Consider the following 23,838-nt stretch of genomic DNA (forward strand, 5'->3'; position numbering starts at 1 on the left):
GCTCCCTCGGCTTTTCAGAAAACGCGTTCAACTTTGTCAAAAGATTTCTGACAAAGCTAAAAACACGTGGAGGCCATCATCGCAACTACACATCTTTAGCCGACAAGCGCAAAGTCCGGCGACGCTTTCTCTGCTTTTCAGAAGACGCGTGCAGCTTTGTCAAAAGGAGCCGCATCCGCACTACTACGTGTCGTTCAGAAAGCAAAGGGGCGTTTGCTCAGAAATCGAAGGGGCGTCGTTCAGAAATCGAAGAGGCGCCTGCTATTTCAAAAAGCCGGATTTGCGGGATCAAAACGTTTGTCGACAATGGTAAAAGAACAGTACCACCACTTGATATTATCTCTATATATGTCGACCTTCGTCTTTTATGGCAAGGAAAACCTGAAGAAAATGCCCAACTCTCCCTCGCCTCTGAGGGCGCACTCCCAGCAAAGCCTTTCGAAATACTCAATTCTTTCTTCTTCCCCAAAGATGATACCAGATGCCTGGAGTACAGATGACCCAGGAGGAAACGGCGGATTGAAGTGTGCTGAGTCATTCACCGCTTCGTCAAAAGCAAAGGTATCTCATATCATCAAGGTCAAAAGCAAAGGTATCTCATATCATGCTCTTTCCCTGTCTGTTTCTTTGTCCTTGTTCTTACTCGCATGGCAAAGTAAAAGAAGCAATCAACCGGCACTTGGAGTCAGTCTTCTGTTCTGGGGCCAACTGCCTGGAATCTATTCCTGATTGCTTACCTAGCATTGCTCTCGAGTAGTCATCTTCAACGGTTGATACACTTCCAGAGAAGGGACCACTTCTGCAAAGGGGAGTAAGTAAGGCAAGTGAAAGTAGGGCATTGAAGCATGTAGAGACAAGCAATGCTGAGCTATCCTCTAACCCTCTTCAATACGAATTGGAGAGATTGAACAAAGAAACAGATAAAAGGAGGAAGCTCAGACCTTCGGGGGAGACCAAAAGATTCCTGCTGCCCAGTTCAAGAGTAGCAAAAAGGAAAATCAACGAGTTGGAGGAGACCAAAAGAATCCTCCAGCCCAGTTCAAGAGTAAGCCTGTGGAATCACAAAGATCAATGCCTCAATGCAATTACCAAGGAGAATATGGAATTTACACTCTATAACCAGATTTGCGTCCCTAAACTCTTCTCTTTGTTAGTTACATTCTGCCATGTTTAGTATGTTTAGTGCTGTTTGTGTGTTTACTTATGTTTTGTGTAAATCTATGCTTAAAACATTGAGGACAATGTTTGATTTAAGTGTGGGGGGGTAACTAAGTTTGTTGATGCAAATTCGTTGAATTTTATCACCCATAACTTCAAGTGTTGTTCCTTGCTGTTTTAAATGTTTTTAAGTTGTGTTTTAGAATGTTTTGTTTTTATAACTCCGAAAATCACATAAAAATTAAAAAAAAAAAAAAAAAAACATGTTTTGAAAAGCCTAAAAAGAGTGTTTTGAGTCGTTTTTGTGTGTTTGTGTCTTAGGGTACCTTCCAACACAATGATAAGGATTTGGTTTGTAATTGCATGACTGTTAAAGAGAGTTATAAACATGGATGAAAGTTTGATTTACTCTTGGTATATGCTTGGTTATGGTTATAATGTATGACTTCACATGCAATCATAAAAAAAAAAAAAATTTGGTGACATGCTTGAAGGAAGGAACTCAAACAAACGCTACAACCCTGTGAGACTCGAGCCATTACCTTCTTTGGAGAGTTATTTTCTGTGATTCTTTGTTTTCTAAAGTTGTTGCATGATCTCATTATTCCTTGCTTGGTTGCTACTTAGAATGCAATTGTATCATGATAGAACTAAATGCTAGAACTTATATCCATTTCATTCAAAGCATGACATTGAATTGCATAACATATATCAAGATAAAGTTGTGTAGTTGCCACCATAGCCAAATAGCCTTACTTCCCATATTTTCGTATTTGTTGTAAGTTTTAACCCCTTTGAGCCTTGTTTAACCTATGTTCTTTGTTAACCCATGTTATCCTTACCTAGCCTAGAATAGGACCATCCATGCCTTTGTTCTTAAAGCATAGTAAGCATGACGGAAAATGAATTCCTTTTTGATTAATATGTTGCAGAAAATAAGTGTGGGGGAAGGATTATTGATGAGAGTTGTTGTGCCATAGGCAAGGCTAAAAAAAAAAAAAAAAAAAAAAAAGAAGAAAAAAAAATTGAAAAAAAAAATGAAAAAGAAAAGAAAAATAAGAGTTGTTTGAATTTCCCCTATTAGTCTAAAAGTTGTTTTCCGCGCTCTAAAGGGAATTCTAAGTGCCTAATTCAATACTTTGCTCACTATTGCTTTAAGAATGTTTGTTTATCCTTCACCTTTCATTGTTAACCAGTACCCTAGCCCCGTTACACCCCTTTGACTTCTATCTTGATCGTTATGTGTTCAATAATGTGGAGTTTGGATTTGATATGAGCTTATGGAATCACTGGTTCTCATTCTAAGTAGTAGCATTCCATTCATGAAATCATATTCATGTCATTATCGTAAATCCAGAAAATGCTTTCTTTGTTATAACATATGTGAGATGCTAGTCTTTCATGTTTACATCAATCTCTCACATATAACTAGTGTAGGGTGTGTAGTCAGAAAATCTGTGTGAAAATAGAGTGCATTCTAGTAAGGAATTGAGTAAATTCTCTAAAGCATGTTACTACATTTGAAATGTGTTTTAATTGCTTAATTGTGAACTAGTGTGTGGTGACTATGATTAAGAATGTACTTAAGTGTAAAGATGGCTAAAATCTGTGAGAATAATGATTTTTAACTTGTCATGTGCATTGGAAATCCCTAAGACGGTTGTTGGAAGGTTTAGGTTGTGTTTTACTTGTTTAGTGTCGTTTTGTTTATTTGTTATTATTTTGTTTTGCTAGAGGACTAGCAAAAGCTAAGTGTGGGGGAATTTGATAGGAGCATATTTAGGCGACTTACTTAGCTTGTTTTCGTGCATCTATGTTGTTAATTCATAATTGTTTTAGTAGTTTAAGCCATTTTCGTGTGTTTTTAGGTTCATATGGCTAAGGAAGCAAAAAGATGCATTTTGGAGCATTTTGGAGCAAAATTGGGCTTGGAATGGATAGCATATGCTTGGAGCCAAAGTGTTGGACGAATTTGAAAGCCTTGTATGCACTTTGGACATAAAACAAAGGGCCTAGCCCAATCAAACAATCCTTTGAGCCATGCAAAACCTCTAGCCCAATCAACAACCCTTAGCCACATGCATTCACATGCATCACAACCCCAAAACCATCAAGAAACACCATTCACACACACATGCACTTACCCTTTCATCATTGCACCACCATTCACACACACATGCACTTACTCCTTCATCATTACACCACCTTCTCAATCTTTATTCCACATGCATTCATCATAATTCACCCTAACTACCACCATTCACACACACATGCACTTACTCTTTCATCATTGCACCATTCACACACACATGCACTTACTCTTTCATCATTGCACCACCAATTCAACACATGCATTCACACACCAACAACCTAGCTCTTTTTCCATCATTATTTCATCCACATGCATTCTCAATCATAACAACCACATTCACTCTTAAACAATCACCCACATATTCTCCCATTCCCCCTATAAAAACCCATGCATTCATACACAAAAATCACATCTCATTTTCATACACAAGACACCACAAACACATCCAATCTTCCCCTTTGCCGCAAATCCCCTTCCATTTCTACACAATCTCTTCTTGGCTTCATTCCATTCCATACACTCTCCCATTCGCAGAAACCATTCAACCTTAGCCGCTCCACCTTCATTTACAACACACTTGGAGCACCAACACCGAAGGCAACTCTTAAGGGATTTCGACATCAGTTTTGCTTCAAGGGTTCTTTCTTCTTAATCCTATGTTCACTCATGTTATATATTTTTATGTCAAACCTTTTGTAAACATGAAGTGTAACTAATCTCTCTCTAGGGATTCGATGTAGCCTTGCAAGATTGCCATGTAGTTAATTCAGAATTCTCATTTAATCTATCTATTTCTTGTTTCATTCTCCGTTTTAATTGTGACTTAGTGTGTTGATTTTAATGCTTGATCATCATTTGAATTAACCACAGGTTGTTTAGCCAAGATTAAAGCACACATCATGCATAATCTTGGTGGATATGTGAATGAATGAAGGGAATGTTTTGCAAATATCCTGCCGAGTGTTCCCTTTGGTTTTGTGAAAGTTTCTTGTGCACTATATATTCTTGATTAGGAACCAAAGTTGCACATCACAATTAGGCTCATGATTAGAGACATTTGATCAAATCCACACATCATATGGTTGATCATATCTAAGTGAAACAAACTCAAGAAATAGGTAGATGGATGAGTATAATCTGATTCAACAAGCATGGCCTTGGGTTAGCAATGGTAAAATCGAATCCCTAGCTTCATCTCCATTGGTACTATCTCATTTTATTAGCTGTTGATTCATTCATTTTGTGTTTACTTCATTTCTTTATGCTTTCAAGTTACAACAACAAATCTGTCTACATTGATTAGTTTTATTTCTCTAGTAAAGAGTTCTTGCAAAACAAGTGATTATATAGGTCCAATTAGTCCCTGTGGATTCGACACCCTTACTTGTGCCATTATACTAAACATATTCTAGCATGAAGAAGGAAAACCTCAATCAATGGCGCTCTACCATCCAGGATACAACAACCTATGATCCTTGTAAGTGTACACTCGCAATACTTGGATCAAGTGAACAGCTTAATTCTTTCCCTTGATATAGAAGTGAACAATGAAGTAGAAAGATTGAAAATGTGGAGAAGTAAAGAAGACTTCACTAGAACTACCATTCTCCTTTTGAGTTATGCATAGTAATTTATAAGGCTAGTCACATAGAAAAATGTTTGGCCAAATAATGGGAATTCAAGTAGCATTATTCCATAGTCAAATAATAACATCATACACCCCCTTTAATGCATCAGTTTTGGTTTTACAAATAAAACTGAAATTAGGACTTTAAAACATATTGAATAATATTAAAGTTATTAATGAAGAGTTGTATTTTGAAATACCCAATTAAAATTCTAACAATCCCCCACATATTTCAAAATACAAATCGATTCACAAGAAGAAGGGAATTAGAGAAACACAAGTATAATGAGAGGACAAAGAAGTACCAAAGGAAAGTGAGAATCCAACTCATAAGAATTGGTGTCTTTTGGACTATGAACCAGCCTTAAGACAAGCTAGCTGTAACTCATAGAAATTTGGTGACAATTAAATTTTTTATGAACCAAGATTTCTTTGCGTGATTCATAAGACTAACCACCTACATTGAATCCTTAGAATCAAGCTTGTTCTAGTGGGTTGGCGCGAATAGGCCATGCGCCCACTGGACATTCATGAGTGCTCTAAAGAACCTACCTAAGTTCTCATAGGAAGCGGCCCCACTCCCATACTTAAATAGGTGAATCCATCAAATGTACACTACAGTCAAGCACACTACTTACATATAGACTATGGTATTCATTAAGAACATAAGTCCAACCTCACATGCTGCAATAGTTGCATTATCTACACCATAGGGATAGACTCTCAATAAAGTTGATGATATAAATTGATAATGCATGCTCAATCAACAGGTGACTTGTTCTTACCCATATGAACCTATTTCCTGGGATCTCCATTCACATAGGTTGGGTTACCATCACTCTTGATTGATGTTATAGGCATACGCCTTATCCCCTCAATATCATAATCATCACTAGCATTTAGCTTAGTGGATTTGTCAGAAGATTAGCTAAATCCATTTTTGACCTCTAAATAATTACATCAAACGCAAATGCACAAGTTATTTAGCTTAATGCCCTCATAGGTATGATATCACACACAATGAACCAGCTAGTCTCTTCCACAAATAGTAGGATATCTCAAACCAAACAAAGTGGTCCCTTCCACAAATAGTGGAATATCTCAAATCAAACACAGTCACATCCATATAAAATGGGATATAACAAAGAGGTTGTTAAGTCTCAATATCTTTTTCAATGGATATCAACTCATGTTCCCATTCAAAATGACTGCATATCTATTTAAGATATATGTCTCCAAAATATGATATTAGCTTGTATAATATTTACCACAAGCATCGTTGTACTATAAACATAATTGATTGTATCTTAAGTATATTTAGTGCTCAAAATATACCTCTGCAATAATCTATGAGAGATTTTTCGAGTACTTCGTTTCCACCAATTAAGTGTTAGTCTCACAAGACAATTGAGATTAAATTTTAGGATCTCTTCATATGCTTATTAGTATTCCACATGGTTTGTATTTGAGTATACTTGCTCAATATGGCATCTGAAACATCTTGCAAACACATAAGATGCATAAAAAATGTAGTTCACATGATTGTTAGCACTACACAATGTAATATTACGATTATCACAGAAATACATCAGTGCTCAAGTATGTCCCTTCCGATAGCTTTTAATGAACCTTAGTGTTTAAATACCTGCTAAATTTGTCCCATGTGTCTCTGTATCAAACCTTTTTTTTTTTTTTTTTTTTAATGAATGGCTTTCTATCCCCCACAATTTGAATGATGTCAACTAGCCCTTCTCGATCTTAGTGTTCCCAATCCTCATCACAAAATGTATAATTTCTTCTTAATTTGTATCAACTCTAATGAAAACATCACAAAAACTCAAACACAATTAATTAGCTCCATACAAATTTGGTATTGCTTTCAAGCATTAAATATACATCAAACTAAAGTCTTATCATTTTAACAACAAGGCTAATATGTAAATCAAAGTAATTCAATTCCATAAATAAATTGAATAAATAACCCCAACAAATTAAAGATATCAAAGCATAACTTTCAAGTATTCAACAAATATCTCATCCATATTATAGCACCTACTCAAGACACCAACTTAGCATACCCCCACATTTCCAAATATAATATTCTCAAGGCCAACAATGACTTTTGCACCAAATTTGAAACCATTTACTTATCCTTCTTTAGTAGTTTGCTTGCCATACTTGCTAATAAAATTATTAGTGCAATCATAAGGAGTTGAGATCATATCCATTATATATAAACACTATAACATATAATTACCACACATGAAGCGTCAATAAATTAATATTATTATGCAAAACTTGACCAACCCCCAAATTTAGGAAAATCTCAAATAAATACAGGAATAATCACATACCTTAAAGTAGATGGTCATATCCCAAAAACGTCAATTTCTACAAAACCTTTCATCATGAGGGGATTTGATGACTTCCGAAAACTAATCTACTTGTTTTTTAAATCACTTGATAAAACTCATTGCTGATAAAATGAAAATTTCTTTTAGCTCCTGGAAACTTGTTTGAACACCCCCACAAATTCATAGGAATGAAATAATGTTAGAATATAATCTCATGTCATAACATGTTGTAATTCTCATTCAATATGAATACTCACATACTATATGAATATAATAATTCAAAATAATATTAATCAATATACTTAATTGGTATAAACGAATTAAAAATCGGTAACCCCCGCATTAAAGCTAGTTAACCAAAATGGGGACACCCCCCACAATTTCTAATTATATTTTATTCAATATGAAATTCATAGGTCTATTAACTCTTGTTAAATAATTATCATCATCTTAATCAATGAGAAAAACTCCATCAATAAAAAGCATGCCATATCTTAATAATTATCCATGAGCAAATAAGCAACCAATAAATGCTTGTAAATTTCGGCGTTAAACTGAAAGCAATCACTATGTCCAGCACGTTTTGGATGTGACAAAACCACTTATAAACCAATATTTATGTGCCTTTCCCGTTGGCTATAACTATAAGGTATCATGCTTACAATAAATCATTATAATTTTAACTTAATAGCTAAGATAATGCGGGTCACTTATCTGTAAATTCCATATATAATGAAACGAACTTCAAACCCAGCTCATCTGAATTCTCCAAGTAAGACCAATATTAATAAAGGACATAAAATACCAAAATTGATCTCATAGTGCAAAATTCTCAATAATAACAGCATAGATCAATACGAATTTATAATCAAAATGTTTTTCAACTCGATGTAGTGATACATGATCGTATAACTTTAAATTTGAGAAGAGAGAGAGAAAGATCTCTAGCAAATAAGAAGTGAAGAAATAAATAGATTGCATATAAGAATCTAAAAAGCTTGATACCTTCATTTATGTGTATATAAACATATAATAATGACACTTATTATTTCAAATAGGAAAGTTAAATCAACATAAATACATTTTATTCAATAAATCCAAGCAATAGGTGGCTTTGCACTAGCTCTACTAATCGGACAATCAAGATATGTGATTTGGCATCCAATGGTCTACAACTGTCATTTATGAGACATATTGAGCAGATAAGAGGCATTGTCGTTAGTACCATGCATCCTTATTTGTCCTCCATTGGCGATGAGGGTCAAGTTAATTGTTGGGACCTTGAACAGAACAAGGTTATTTGTTCGTAGCACAGTCATCTAAGTGGTGTTAATAGCATGACTCTTCATCCCACTCTTGACTATTTACATACCAGAGGACGTGATAGTGTATGTCGGGTTTGGGATATTTTTCTTAAGCATGTGCAAGTTCATGTATTGTTCGGCCATGAAGGTACAATTTGCTCCTTTCTTGCGAGGCCAACAAATCCACAAGTTGTTATCACTCTCACGACACAACCATAAAGCTCTAGGACCTTAGAAATGGAAAAAAACGTTTCAACTTTCACGCGTTATAAGAAATTAGTGTGTGCAATGGCACAACATCCTAAATTACATAAGGAGAATTGCTTTGCATTTGCTTCAACTAACACGATAAAGAAATTCAACCTTTCGATTGAGGGGAGAATTTATGCACACCATATGCTCTCCGAACAGAAAACCATTATTAACGTTATGGCGGCTAATGCAGATAGAGTAATGTCCACTGGAGGTGACAATGAAGGTTTGTGGTTTTAGGATTGGAATAGTGTCTCAATTTTCAACAATCCAAAGCAATGGCGCAGAGAGTGAAGCTGTGATTTATGCTATTTCATATGACATCACAGTACGAGTCTGGTAAGTCCTAAAGTTGGCAAGACAATCAAACTTATTGAACTTAATGAAGAGCAAAAACCCACCTGCTTATCTTAAAAGGGACACCTTCTTTCAAGGAAATAGCGTAGCATATTGTCTGCTATTTATGAAAACTTCATTCTCGATTCTATGAGAATTAAATGTGGAAACTAGATCCAAATGCCACTTCAAAAACTCATCCTCTCAAACTTAAGTCTCTTAACCCCATAGATGTTCAACAGTTCTAGGCTATAGCTAGTATCTAAGTCTTGATGTCTAATATTGTTTCCCAGTGATGATGGCTGATCTAGTAATTAGTAATATTTTATCAAATTTGAAATTAGTGTTGTTTTATTGAATAATACTACTTGTAGTTTTTACTTTTATATCACAATGTCCTTAATTGTTAATAATACAAAATAATTAAAATTTTACAACTCGAATCAATCAACAGGTGAAAAGAAATAATAAAAGGAATATACATGAAGACACACACTCTGACACTCACCAAGTCTTGCTTGAACCACCTTGTTCATATCATGTCCAATTGAATGTACATTTTTAATGGGTTTGTCAAGATTATTTGAGCATTTGATCTTTGGAATTTCTTGTATGAATTCTATAGTTTATTTGATCTTTTTGTCTAGTATAAATACAAGGCTTCTTGAAATTTTTGAAGGCCCTATGTGAAATCTAAACTAAAGTCATCACAGTAGTGGTAGATTCGTCAAGGAACAAAAGTGATATTAGGTGACCACTTGAAGGCCGGAAAAGATATCGTTTTGAGCCATGTCATTAATTTCTGTTTTTTATTTCTTCAAATTGGAGAAAGTTGAGGTTCCACCATAAAACTAATTAGCACAATGGGGAGTAGCTCAACCTCTTTGAAGCCCTTGCAAAGTTTTTCCTTTCACCGATGTGGGGCTCGTTTACATTCATATATTCCCATGCCGCCTCACGTGTGGTGAATTTTCAAGCCAAACATGTGGACAACACAAATTGGGTGTCGTAGAGCATGTGTAGCCGATGGGCTTTCCACATGGGACAATCTACTCTAATACCATGAAGAGAGTTGGGGTTCCACCATAAAATCAATTGGCAATATGGTAAGCAGCCCAACTTACTTATAGCCCTTGTAAGGTTTCTACTTTCACCGATATGAGACTCTTTAAAATTCACATTTGGCAATTATACATTTGTGAAGGTAAAAGAGTCTCACATCGGTGAAAGGAAAAACATTGCAAAACCTTACAAGAGGTTTGGTTGCTCCCTATACTGTCAATTGATTTTATGGTGGAATCTTAACTTTCTTCATAGTATCAAAGTAAGTTGACCTACGTGTGAAGCCAAACAGTGACATGTGCTCCACATCATCCAATTGTGTTGTCCACGTGTTAGGCTTGAAAATTTGCCACACATGAGGAGGCGTGTGAGAATGTGAGGACAAAGTCTCCTATCGGTGAGGGACCAAACCATACAAGGGCTTATAAGATGTGTGCTATTCCCCATATTACCAATTGGTTTTATGATGGAGCCCTAACTTTCTTCACAAATAACTTTGCCAATAAAATGAATATATGTATAATTATTGATCAATTAAGCATGTAGCCCAATATCCTAATGGATAGGTTGTTAAGTTTCCACCAATGCGTTCAAGGTTCGAAATCCACATTTTCTAAATTATTGTAATAGTTTTGAACTCTCTTCCCTTAATAATAATATTAATGATAATATCAAGATTTGACTTTGTTCCTTTTTTGGTTCACATACTGGAATTGGATCCCATCCGGATCCACTTTGTGGGGATCATAGGGATCCCTACATCTTAACCATTTATCATGTATCGTAAGGTCAGAAATCATTTAACTTTTTTTATTATTTAAAATTAAAAACAAATAGTATCTGACAAAAATTGGGTGCAATATGTACGATGAATGGCTAGGATATAGGGATCCCTAGGATCCCCACAAAGTGGATCCAAAGATGATCCTCTTCCCACATACTTGTCACGTCTACAGATCGCCCAAATGGTAGTTATTAGATTGGTTAAGTTGGCATTGTCTTTTGTTTTCGAGTTTGTTATGTTTTGAGGACCCTTCTAATATAATCCAAGATGCCAACTTTCAGGTTTGTACATTTTTAACGCTCTTATTAAACCGCTACCGTTCCATTTAGTATTATGGTATAGTGATATTTTTCTTTACTTGTAAGTGAGAAGTCTTAGATTCTATTTTCACCAAAGGCAAATTTGAACCACATTATTGTTAGTCCATTGAGGCTAAGCCCACCTCCACTCCCCTTTTAATTTAGATAATATCGTATGTTAAAAAAAAAAAAAAAAAAAAAAAAACACTACTGTTGCACCTAACAAAATAATTGATAATTTATTTTACACATTTCATAAATCACTCTCCATAAAATTATACATCGAGTATGATTAACAAAATTCTCATAATCAAATATATTGTTTGGCTTCAAACTTATTTATATAACAACGTGTCAACATTTTACTGTATAAAAGTCTTAATCAGAACTGTTCGTTTTTCATCATAATCTAAAGATCTTATTAAAAAGAACACATTTACTTCGAAACCACTTAATTATCTATATGAATCAAGCACACCAACTGTTCAGTGTGAAATTGTTATTTGTTATTATAACTATTAATTTATTTGATAGATAAAATCCTAAATTATTTATAAAATCAAGGCCAAATTTTTTTTCTTGGTCCCTGTGGTGATACGACACTTTCAATGTGACCCTTGTGCTGAAAAAGTTATTAATTAAACCCCCGTGGTGAGTCCTGTTAGCAATTGAGGTCCAAATCCAAACTTTCGTTAGTGTTCCGTTAAATAAACTCATGTGACTATCACATGGATGAGTCAAATTCATCATTTCAATCCAAATTACATCCTATTCCATGGACATCTAGCATGACTTAGGTATACCGTATACGTGTGTTCTTTCTGAGCGAGTTATGACATACACTTGTTTCTCTTGTGAGTTGACATCTGATTCCAGTATACAAAGCAAATTAAAACAAAGGGGATATAATTTACATTAACCATTCAGGAAAGAAAAAATAACTTCATCATTTCTCATACCATAATGTATTTTGCACACTAATGATAAAAGCATATATCCAACCCAAAAATAAATAAATAAATAAATAATAACAAAGAAAAAAGTATTTCTTCCACAATATATTGTGGTTCATCATAACAAAACGTCATTAATTTTTTTTTTTCCACAAAATAAACAAATAATCTAGTTTTTTCACAAAACAAAATCAATTCCCTTCGCTTCATCATTTTTTTTTGTGTAAGGTTTTGTGCTTTTTCATCTGTTGACTTTGCATGTTGTGCATTGGGGCCATTCCAAAAGGTCTCCAAGGATTTTTAGCATTTGATGATATTGCAGATGTCATTTCATGAGGTCTCCAAGGTGCATTGAAAGGTTGTGTACTGCAAGACTACAACCTGCATCAAACCACACTACCAATTAAAGACACAATTGAAAGGCATATATGTAGATTGGTACAAATTGATAGAAGAATTAAAATTCAAATAAGACTAAGTCTATAACTCAAGATCAATAACGTGTTGGCATTGAAAAAGAAAACAATAGTTTATTAAAAGTATCAAGATTTCCAAATGAAATCATACCTAAGAAATTAGGCGTGATTTCACATTCACCTCTTCTCCTAACCATTGACATGGTTTAATAGGTTTAGTTTCACTGCGTTTAAGTGTTTTTTTTTTTTTTTTTGGTAAAATCTAATTTCAGTTAAACTCTAAGTCATACTAGATGTCCATCACATACAATGTAATTTGGATTGAAATGACGAATTTGACCCCTCTATGTGGTAGTCACATGAGTTTAGTTAACTGAAGACTAACGGAAGTTTGGATTAGACCTTAATTGCTAATAAGACTCACTACGAGGGTTTAATTAACAACTTTTTCACCACAAGGGTCACATTGAAAGTGTTGTGTCGAAAAAAATTTGGCCTAAATTAAATGAATATAAAAAATAATATATATATATATAATTTTTTTTTTGAAAGAAAATAATATTTATATTTAAATAACGATAAAAAGAATGATGATTTTGATTTTAACGTTGGTACAGTAAAATATTTCGAGAAAATTTCTAAGACAAGCACTGTCCTACCGTCCGAATGAAGCATACGAGGTGGGGTCCATGTAGATTTCTGCTCACTGCCACTTCTGTATTACCGGATAGAGTTGAACCCAACACACTGACTGAGGAGCAATCTTACCATCTTTAGCAACACCAGAAAATATAAAAAAAAAATAAAAAAAAAAATAAATAAAGGAAAAATCCTAAACCCCATCAGAGAGGGGTTTATTGAATTTTTATGGTTGCTGTTGGTGGTTGATTGCTTCAGTGCAAGTTTATCTCTCTCTCTCTCTCTCTCTCTCTCTCTCTCTCTCTTCAATGGAGTGTTCTTCTTCTCTAAGGTTTTGCATACCCAAAATACCTTTGCCATCAATCAGCACTGTATTGTTCTCTAGTATTTGCAGCAGCAGCAGCAGCAGGAGGAGGAAGCAGCAGAGACTCATTTCCCAACAACTCTCTGCAGTTTCTTACAAGAAATTCATTCACTTTGCTTTGGAGGAAACCAAACTCCACACCCATCTGGAACCTTCTCCCTTGCAGGTATATATGTATTTATACATTTCTAAATATACATACACACACACACACACACACCTGTATGCATTCTGTTGCCTTTCAGCATACATCTTAGATCTGGTGTGATTTGAAGTTTTGGGCCTTTGGCATTGCAATTCTTGGATGAAGAAATATTTTCTATTATCTTTCAAAGTTATTGAATGCTGGTTTGCTGCACACCGGTTTCTTGAAAATAAAACAAAGAGGTTCGATGGTGGAGTGCCATTTTTGGAGCTTTATAAATGGCTTTTTTCTTTTGGGTGGATTAGTTTGGGAATTAGTTGCTGTCTTAATTTTTTTAATTGTGCAATTTTAAATGTGTGTTAGCATAAATGGTTTTGTGCATTTGTGGTTAAATAATCACATTACTACATGGATGTTCCTATTGAATGAGAACTTCATCAGTTAGAAAGAAGCAGGGAATAGGAAAATTATGGTATGAAGATCAGTAAATGCACATATGAGGAATCTAACATATGAAAAGCGCTTCGGACTTTTGCTCAACGTATGTCGCAACTGAGCATATTTGAGCAGCTTTGGCCTCCATATGTTTCTCGATTCGGCCTCCCTTAATTGGCCCCTAGGGAACTTACAGTAAGTTAGGTGGAGCTTTGTTCCCAATCGTGTGAAGTGCCAAGTCTTTCTTTATAACCATTATCATAGATTATACATCACCAGTATAAGTGCTCGATTTAACTGGAATTTTTTTTTACATGGGAGAAAAGGATTACTTGGTGTTGGAATATAAAGTGTCTATTGACTTTCAATTTGTGTGTGGTTAGGAACATGTTCTCCATACTTCATTTGAGTGTCAAATCACCTTTGTGATGATTCTCCCCCGAGGTGTCAGGGCCAGTAGGGACTTGGGATCCCAATCACCAAGCCAGTGCTATCCCGAGCACTAGGGTTGGGCTAGTACTTAGGACTGGAAACTGAGCATTGTGAGTGCTCAACTCAAGATAGAGATCTGATTTGTCTTCGACCAAGGTGCTCAGGCATTGTCCAGAGTGCTTGGGTAGGTGGTCAGATCATCAAGTCCTATATTCGCACCATGTGGCTCATTCAAAATGTGTGGTTTGATACATTTTTTTAATCTCAAAACATTTCCAAAAATCACCAAGCCGTTGCTTGGATCCCTATCTTTATTTCTACCCACGGAGATACCGGATAGAAATCTATCTGTGAATTGATCGACTGGTTTTGTAGTTTCTTTGAAAACAATCTTTTTCACATTACAAAAAAAGAATTGTTCTGCTTTGGCATGCGGTCCCATTGGCATGCATCCAGTAGGAATTGAACCTATGAATTCGCTGATTATGAGTTGGGCGCTATAACCATTCAGCCATGGATGCTTAGCGGGGATCCTTGTACATGGTGAATAACTAAATTCCAATTGAAATGAAATCTTTAGGATAAACCAATGCAATTTAGGAGGACTCAATGAAAGGACATCAATTCGGTATGGTTTCAGTAGAGTTAGCTGAAAGCACTGTTGTATTCGACTGCCCAAATTCTGTCAAAAATTGAAATTGAATCCTCAGAATGTGAGATGTTAACTGATTGATTGCAATTTTAGCAAGGATCGTATCATGTTTGCCAGCAGTATATCCTTCATATTCAATTCCGTTTAATAAGTATTAAATTCATATAGTCTCTAACTAAAGTGTTTTGCTAGAAGATAATGAACTTTTGCAACTTCCACATTGGCCATTTCTTGAACAATATTTTTTTATTTTTTTATTTTTTTTCATTTGTGAGAACTCTTTTGCTGCTTTGATAGTATCAAATTATCAATACGTCACAATATAACTACCTCTCATAATATTTAACATTCCTTTGTACGTCTTCAGGAAAGATATAATTCCAGGATTTCAATGGATGGTAAAGCAGATATTCAAATGTTATCATTCGAAGCTACTAAAATCAGACATCTACGAAGCTTATGCATTGAGAGCCAAACAATGCAGGTATCATGCTTTAACATGTCTTTTTATTTACTCTATGATGCTCACAAGGCTCCATTTTATTCAATATGTTAGTTTCAGTTTGATTTATCATTGCTATAATCCTGGTGCAATAAGTCAGCTAATGAATTTTCTGCAGTTTGCTATATTTCAAAAAAGTATTTCACCAGCATATTCAAATAGAGGTAGTTCATTTGAGGTAGCGTGTGAAATTGATGGACGAAATTTGTTACAGACCAGTTGGAAAATCAACTGTAGGGTGATTTATGTTTTTCGGAATTGTCTACATAAATAGAGATGGTTACATGTCCTGTGCGAAATGTGCTGTAGCCCCACGAATATTAATTTTCTTGACAAAACGCTTGATCGGTTTTATATCTACAGTAATTTGCTTCCCAACTAGCTTTATGGTTAAGTTTATTTTGTCATGTTAGATCTTTTCCCACTCTTGACGCTATGAAGGGACAATAATAATATAATATCACACAATTTGATTTAGCAATTAGCATTTAGAAGGTGAACCATAAATAAAGCTGAAGCCATATATTGCTGTTGTAGCGGAATTTAATCAGCATAACTTTTCCTTGAAGTAGTGCATGTATTGTATATTCTGTTATGATCTATAGAACTACTCACATTTTCCTTTGCAATGCCAGTAACTGTTGTATCATAAACTGTATGCAGATTTTGGATTTTGCTGTCTTCCCGGAACCCGAATTTGATATGCCCATATTTTGTGCCAACTTCTTCACCAGTGCAAATATAAACATAGTTGTGCTGTAAGCTCTTATTTATCAATGTATTGTTGTTCCCTTGTGAATTATTACTCCGAATCTTAAGCATAAACACAAATACATTTATTTTTTCTTTTATGAAAAGCTAGGGGTGAGTTACAAGAACAGAATTACAAATATATTGGCGTCCTACTTTTTCTTGTATGATTCGTTTGCTTTTCCAGTTTCCATCCTTTAAGAATTTTATACACAATCTCTTATTGCATTGGATTTGAGTTACCTCTTCATAATCTGACCAGGCCGTATTTAGCACAGTTATTTATAGAAGTCCAACTTTCTGGCTTGATATGTCGTTAAATTATTTGTCTTTTTTAGTTCATGTTGGATGTGGTGATCTAACAACTCCACCATTTACCTCACTTTTGTATCCTCTCAAATTATTAGTTTTAGTGCAACAGAACTGTAATTTTCTTGCTGTTGCGGGTTTGGTATCGTTCATATATATTGAAGAGCTTACCCGTGATTACTCATTTATAGGGACCTCAATCCGTTGCACGATGTAATCAGTCAAAGGCATTACAGAGACAAATACTATAAAAGCCTAATACCTCTTGGTGTTAAATATTCTGAGGTATGTGGAATGATTCGAACTGGCGCACCTAATGTAGGATGTCGATTCAATAGTAATTTCCAATCCTTCTTAAGAGATATTGCATTGCAACTGAACTCAGATTTCATGCAGCTTTTACCCTGGGGAGGAAAGCTTACGAGCGAGTCACTTAAATTCTTTTCACCAATTGTGATATGGACAAGATTTATGTCAAGCCCCAAAAATTATGATGTATTATATTCTGCATTCATGGATTATTACAAGGTATAGATTTGATGGGCTTTATGGCCCCAAATTTGTGATATTTTCGTAATGCCGTCAAGTGGAATTGGATATCAAACGTTCATATTGTAGGACAATTAACCTGTAGGATTCCAAATTGTAATATACGACAACTTCCTCTTGCTCCTGCAGGCATGGCTTGCGCTGATGGACCAAGCAGTAGTGGAGACAAATGCCTCCCAAATTATATGTAACCGTGAAGCGCAACATAGATATCTAACATGGAGAGCAGAGAAGGTGATTTATTATCTTTCCCAAGTTTTTTGTTACACACATTCCGCATCTGTTGTATGAATTCTTTGTGATTTATTATATGATTCTGGAATAGATTTTCTTGTGAAGTCATCGTGCATCCCTTCGGTTTACTCTCAACGCTTAAAAAATCAGTGTTTTAGGTATGAAACACAAAGATAATGAAGAAAAGAAACAAAGGTATTTCCCCAGTGTGTGGTAGATTTATCGCTGGAAATGTTGGAAGATTATGAAATGAACATTTCGGCCAATGTGATCACTTTCATAATATTTATATTTGCATGCCATGAGGAAAATGGGCAACGATTTATGAAGAATTAGTCTTTGACTGTGATGCCAAAAATTGACAAAAGTTGAGCAGTGAAACCGAGCATTGTACGGGTTGAATGATCTCCTAATCTGGTTGGCTAAAGTTAGAGTTTAACTTTAATCCCCAATTATCTGTTTATGTGACTTATTTTGTTGAGGTAACATCTGAAAGCAGGATCCCGGACACGCACTACTGAAAAAGTTGATTGGGGAGACACAAGCTAAGGTATTATTAGACATGAATGAGTTTGATTTTCTTACATCAGTGCAGTGCAGTTTCTTACGTAAAATCTAATCCGTAGGACTTGCTGGTGAACTTCCTCTTTAATGGAATTGATGAGCTAGGAAGCAAAACTTTCCTCGATTACTTTCCAGAGTACGGCTGTGAGGATGGGACTGTAAACCAGAGTCGCAGTATGATAGGGAAATCTTTTGAAAGTCGTCCCTGGGATACAAAAGGAGAATTTATTAGTAACACAGACTTTTGAAAGTTAGATTGTAACATTATTATCTTCGTATCTGTTCCGTTCGTCTTCCCTCTGGATTCTTTCCCTTTTTTTTTTGTTCTTTCGGAATCCAGATTTGTATATGGTAATATAACTTTTTCTAGATAGACGATGGTAAGATGGAGTTACTGTTATGCAGTTCAGTTGGGAACTGCTACTCAGTTGAGTTTTGTTTATGCCCCTAGATCATGTAATTTGCCACCTAATGAATAAAATTTTAACTCATCTCGAGTTGAACATCTTGTCGCATTGCCGTTTCACAAGTGACACAATGGCAAGGATGATATATTTTTGTGATGAGTTCGATACTTGGTTGTGGCTAGTTCCGTTTTGTGCTAGAGTGGTTTTGTTGTGGCAGATGCAAAGTAAAAGTTTACATAAATATTCTATAGTTTGTCCACTAAAGGAGAAGAATTGCAAGAAAATGGTACCTAGAAACTCACATATAAACCAAGATTCTCTAGTTTCAGTGTGGATGTTTAGAACATGGGATCACTTCTAGAGGATGCACGGGCGACTGATAAGCAAACGAAAGGGAACAAAATTTACAGATCTTAATCGAAGTATTACACAGTAGTTATTTACACTATACAGACATTTATATATGTTGTTTCCAAACAGTATCGTCGATATACATGAATGATCCAAATGAAATCCAAAAATATAGTCATTGAGCTCGGGCGGCTTTGAACAATTCCCGCCACTTTTGCTGATCACTTCCTGGGCCTTCTCCCTGCACAGTACAAGATTTTTCCGTTGGAAAGGAATTCCTCAAAGAATAACAACATGATAGGGTTAATTGGAATCCTTGATATTTCTATCACAGATGCAACAGATCTCTAATAACACACGGCTGCAATATCCAGCGTGTTCCAAATCGTGTTCCAAAGCAATTTACAGGCTTCCACTAATAGTTAGGTTAAGTATTAACGGATGACCCTTCAATTCAGGTGCTTTTCCTCTTTAGTTGTGGTCAGTAAATCTTCAGATATACTTAAAGACTGACATGAAGTTTGAGTTCAAATGCCAAGGGATGTTTAAAATTGAGACCAGACATACATTACTATGTGGTGACCTCCTAACTTCTGCAATCATCTTTAGAAAATTACCTCGACCGAGTTGACTTCAAAAATTTGTCCTTCGGTACATTCTATGTCCAACGCCTGTATGCAAGCTTCAGCAACGACATGCCTGCTAACCTCTCCAACTAGCTTATCTCCTGGTTCCCATAAAAAAATATGAACCGATTAAAGACATTCTAGGAAGGAACTCAATAAAAAAACCTCTTATTTAATATGGTTTTGTGTTCTTCTGCTTTTTGCGGTGCTGCCAATTGATGCTAAATTTTTTATACAAGAGCACAGGACCCATAATTGAGCCTCATGTACTGAACCTCTAATTCATCTATGCAATGCTCGGTGCAATTGAAGTACCTTGACCTAATAGGACTGCACGCCGTTTGCCAGCTGTAGCTTTGAGCAATGTATTAAGATCATATGATGTGTAAGGTCCATCTGTCAATCTACCAGGTCTGAAACGCACCAAGAACGATATAAGCAACCACTGAAAGAATAATCAGCTGCGTTTCTCTAACTTGAAGTCTGCCATATACAGCTGCTTTATGAAAGTTCTATTGTCTCTCAGAGAGTCAGAATTAAAAGACAAGTACATTAACGAGTTTACACAAACCTGATTATTGTAAATGGTAGGCCAGAATTACGAAGCATATCCTCCCCCATCTTTTTATATTTGAGAACGCCAAAAAGGTTCATAATGCTACAAAACAATGTAATTCAATTATTCTATGTGAGAAGAAGATAGAAAAGTGAAACTCACTTCATCTGTTCATCATGAACCAATTGTATGAACATGGTCAGTTCCAAATCGAGTTCATGTCACATCTTCAAAATTTTTAAAGCCATAACAAGAAGAGGTATAAGAATGCTACATTACTCCCGAAGAACTATATAGCCAATAAATCTCACATCTGCGCTATGAAGAAGAAACCAATCCGAGATTCCGAAACTAGATAACCATTCACAAAAATAAGCTGTTATTGGTACAAGTAAACAGTGCTTAAGAAGATTCTTGAATTGCAAGGAGTCTCATTTTGTAAAAGGAGAAAAAATATCATCCTTTAAATGCATCCTGCATGTGATGTAGGACAGGAACTTTGGCACTTTGATTGCTGTAAATTGTTCGTGGGGAATGAACAAGAATGTCAAGAAAACAAGGACACAAGCTACTACCGTCAGACCTACAGTTGGCTGCATCACACAATCTTATAAACATAAGCTTGCTGGAAAGCTCCGTAAATTTATTTGTGCCTCAAATGAAAGGTTCACAAGCCTCATATGGTTTCTATGCCGCTACTTATTAGATGCAATGCATGAGTTCCAGCCATACTATGAACTATTATCAATTCCCTGTTGGGATCTTATTATGAAACTATGAAATTTCGAACGCTACACAAATCTGATGCATTTAAATCCCTAAATGTAGTTCCGAGTGAATTAGTATTACCTCCATGGCAGTTCATTTGACTTGGTTACGCCTACTGATGATACAAGAACAATTCTCTTCAGCGATGAAGGCAGTGCAGATATAAGATTTCTCACACCCTCCCAATCTTCAACAAAATGTTTAAAGTCAAAATCTCTGAAAGCATAGTTCTAGATGAATAAGAACATTCGGTTGTGAGCATACTACCCATGCAAGCATGTCCATGAAGTTGGCACAAAATTTATGAATCTATTCGGTATGCAAGGCCGTTCAGCAATCTATTAAATCCGAATAGAAGATAAATAATGCAACAAGTTGTATGATGGAAATTCTTGCTCACTCGTAAAGAAAAAGTTTCAAAATGGATAATTCTAACCAACTCTTTCTGGTGTATTATCGCCTTCCCACCGCTTTGAAGGAAAGGCAGTAGTTCCCGAGCAGCAAATCACATGGGTGACTCCCTAAAAGATAAGACATTGTAAAACTAATACTTCAGAATCATTAATCATAGACACATTTATATCCAATAAATGGAAGAAAGGTACAAGCAACTGAACTTAAAGCACCAACCTCAAAAATAGATGGATCCAGATCCTCTGGATTCCGAGTGTCCCCTTTGAATACCTATCAAGTTTCGAATATTTAGAACTTATACCCCTACTCCTCGTGGAAGGATGCAAATTTAAAGCAAGAAAATGCATGCATTCATCCTCAAAAAATAATTTGGAGGAAGAAATTATTAAGGGAATGGGGAAAGCATAGACAATTCATCCACATGTTAAATGTCACCTACTATAATTAATCCAAGTGTTTGGCTCAGTTAAGTCTCAACCTCGTGTCTTAGTATATAAATCACAGGGCTCCAGATAAATTACTTAACAGAAATATATGCAAAACATTTGAGTGATTGATTGATAGGAATCTCCAGATAAATTACTTACACAGAAATTGGTACCTGCAATGTTTCTTCATCGTGTTCACCAAATAATGTAGTGGCTTTCTCGGGGTCACGCAACAATAGTCGGGACTTGATATTCCGGTCGAGCAACGAAGCCACCACCAGCTGACCTGGAATGAGATTAAGGTTACAAAGTTGCCAAGAAAATCATAAAAGAGGTAAAAATCTTGGGAGTACTTATTTGATACAGATACACACCTACTTTACTAATCACTACAAAACCAATCGCATTTCCACAATCACAAGACTCAGTTTCTATAACGCACATAAACCAACATCAATTACAAATACCCAAAAATAAAATTCCATACAAAATAAAAGTACTAGTAATATCCACACACACATACATACATACACATATACACACATACATACATAAATACACACACAAACTGACAAACACATACATACATACATTTACACACATGCGCATATATACTACATACATAGTGTTAAAAGATGTCTATACTGTCTAACTCTAGATTAAAATATCGCTTAAATAATAATAGATAAATAATAAGAGGGTGTCACCCTGCAACAGTTTAAATTAGATTAGAATATCACTCGAAAAGTATAAAAAAAAAAAAAAAAACAAAAAAAAAAAAAAACAAAGATGGTATATGTAAGCATATGAAGAGCTAGTAAAGCAAAGCAGGACCACTTAGGGAATACCAACGCCGCCGGTGCCGCCAATGACGAGAACGAGCTTGGAAGAGGAAGAAGGGGAAGCTTCTGAATTTCCGGTGCGCTCTGAACTTGGGGACTGGGCGACTTCCTCTTGGACAGCACCAAGTGCCGGTGGCGATGATCGTCCTTTAGAGCGCGAAATGGTTGTTGAATTGAAGGAGGAATTTGCATGGAGATCCAGAGGTGGTGGAATAGAAAAAAGAGGTATTCTGTGAGGGTGGTTTGGGAGATTTCTAGCTGGGATTGGAAGATTAAGAATCGAAGTAGGTGAGAGTCTGGAAGCCATGGCCATGTGAGCAAGAAAGCAGAGGAGGGAAAGAGGAGATGGAAACAGCAGTTTATGACTTGTGGTCGTTGTATTTCTTATCAGATTTACCAAAATGTCCCCCAAATATCCATTCCATTTACTGGCAAACAAATTCTTATTTTATTTTTTGGTTTTTTTCAAAAGAAAACGAAATTGCCATAAGTGATATTTTTCATTTATAAGTGAGAGATCTTAGATTTTATTCTCGTCAAAGGCGAAGTTGAACTACATTATTACGGTAAGCCGTTGGATTTATAATTTTTTTTAATTGTTTTAGCCGTTGGACTTAATTTTTTGTTTTTAGATTTTTTTTTTTTTACCATTAGATTTGCTTATATTCGTTTTCAATCGTTGGATTTAATGTATTTATAAATTATTTAGAAAAAAAATTGAATCTAGACCTTAGTTAAATCACGTGGGCCTTTCGATAAAGAAAATAGTCATTGGTCTTTCTGCAAGTGGCTGACAGTGTCAGCAACTGAGTCAGCAACTGAGTCGCAACGCTAGGTCCCAGCCACTAACCTCGGCTCATTTTCTCTGGTAAATTTGGCCCAAAAAAAAGTTTTAACCCAAAACCCTTTTTTGGGAGAATTTTTGGGCGAGTTTAAAACTGAAGTTTTGAGTTTTAACCCAACCATTGGATTTGATCTTAGGATAACTAGGTGTCCAGAATAATAAATGAAATCTCACATTTGCCGAGCAAGAGCTTCCTTCGGAAGACAGGGTATCCAAAGCTGATTATCACCAAAAGTGTGACACAATCAAAACGAGAACATCAACAATGAAGTTAACCTCATGAAGTACATGACGAAAATTGATGAAAAGAAATGGACAAGCTAGTTTTTGAATGTTGAAGATGATGGTACGAAGCCTCCATAAGGATCCTAGGCCAACCGTTACTAGAGC

General features: G+C 35.5%; 2 protein-coding genes and 1 pseudogene across 2 annotated transcripts; 2 read left to right on the forward strand and 1 right to left on the reverse strand.

Moving 5' to 3' along the window:
- Positions 1–8,325: 8,325 nt before the first annotated feature.
- On the forward strand, positions 8,326–9,130 carry LOC137714400 (protein pleiotropic regulatory locus 1-like; annotated as a pseudogene).
- Positions 9,131–13,419: 4,289 nt separating this feature from the next.
- LOC137716021 (phytochromobilin:ferredoxin oxidoreductase, chloroplastic) lies at positions 13,420–18,727 on the forward strand. Its single transcript, XM_068455406.1, has 8 exons — positions 13,420–13,806; positions 15,672–15,788; positions 16,470–16,564; positions 17,057–17,150; positions 17,262–17,393; positions 17,544–17,648; positions 18,148–18,198; positions 18,275–18,727. Exons 1-8 carry the CDS (start codon positions 13,585–13,587, stop codon positions 18,458–18,460), a joined length of 1,002 nt encoding a protein of 333 aa, XP_068311507.1. The 5' UTR covers positions 13,420–13,584; the 3' UTR covers positions 18,461–18,727.
- A 197-nt stretch (positions 18,728–18,924) lies between these two features.
- LOC137716020 (uncharacterized protein At5g02240) lies at positions 18,925–22,976 on the reverse strand. The gene is made up of 9 exons (XM_068455405.1): positions 22,611–22,976; positions 21,936–22,048; positions 21,551–21,604; positions 21,357–21,441; positions 21,002–21,107; positions 20,168–20,254; positions 19,912–20,009; positions 19,588–19,697; positions 18,925–19,211 (listed from the first exon to the last, which is right to left on the reverse strand). Exons 1-9 carry the CDS (start codon positions 22,915–22,917, stop codon positions 19,146–19,148), a joined length of 1,026 nt encoding a protein of 341 aa, XP_068311506.1. The 5' UTR covers positions 22,918–22,976; the 3' UTR covers positions 18,925–19,145.
- Positions 22,977–23,838: the final 862 nt, after the last annotated feature.

This window comes from Pyrus communis, chromosome 14 (assembly GCF_963583255.1).
Source record: "Pyrus communis chromosome 14, drPyrComm1.1, whole genome shotgun sequence".
Lineage (NCBI taxonomy): Eukaryota > Viridiplantae > Streptophyta > Magnoliopsida > Rosales > Rosaceae > Pyrus > Pyrus communis.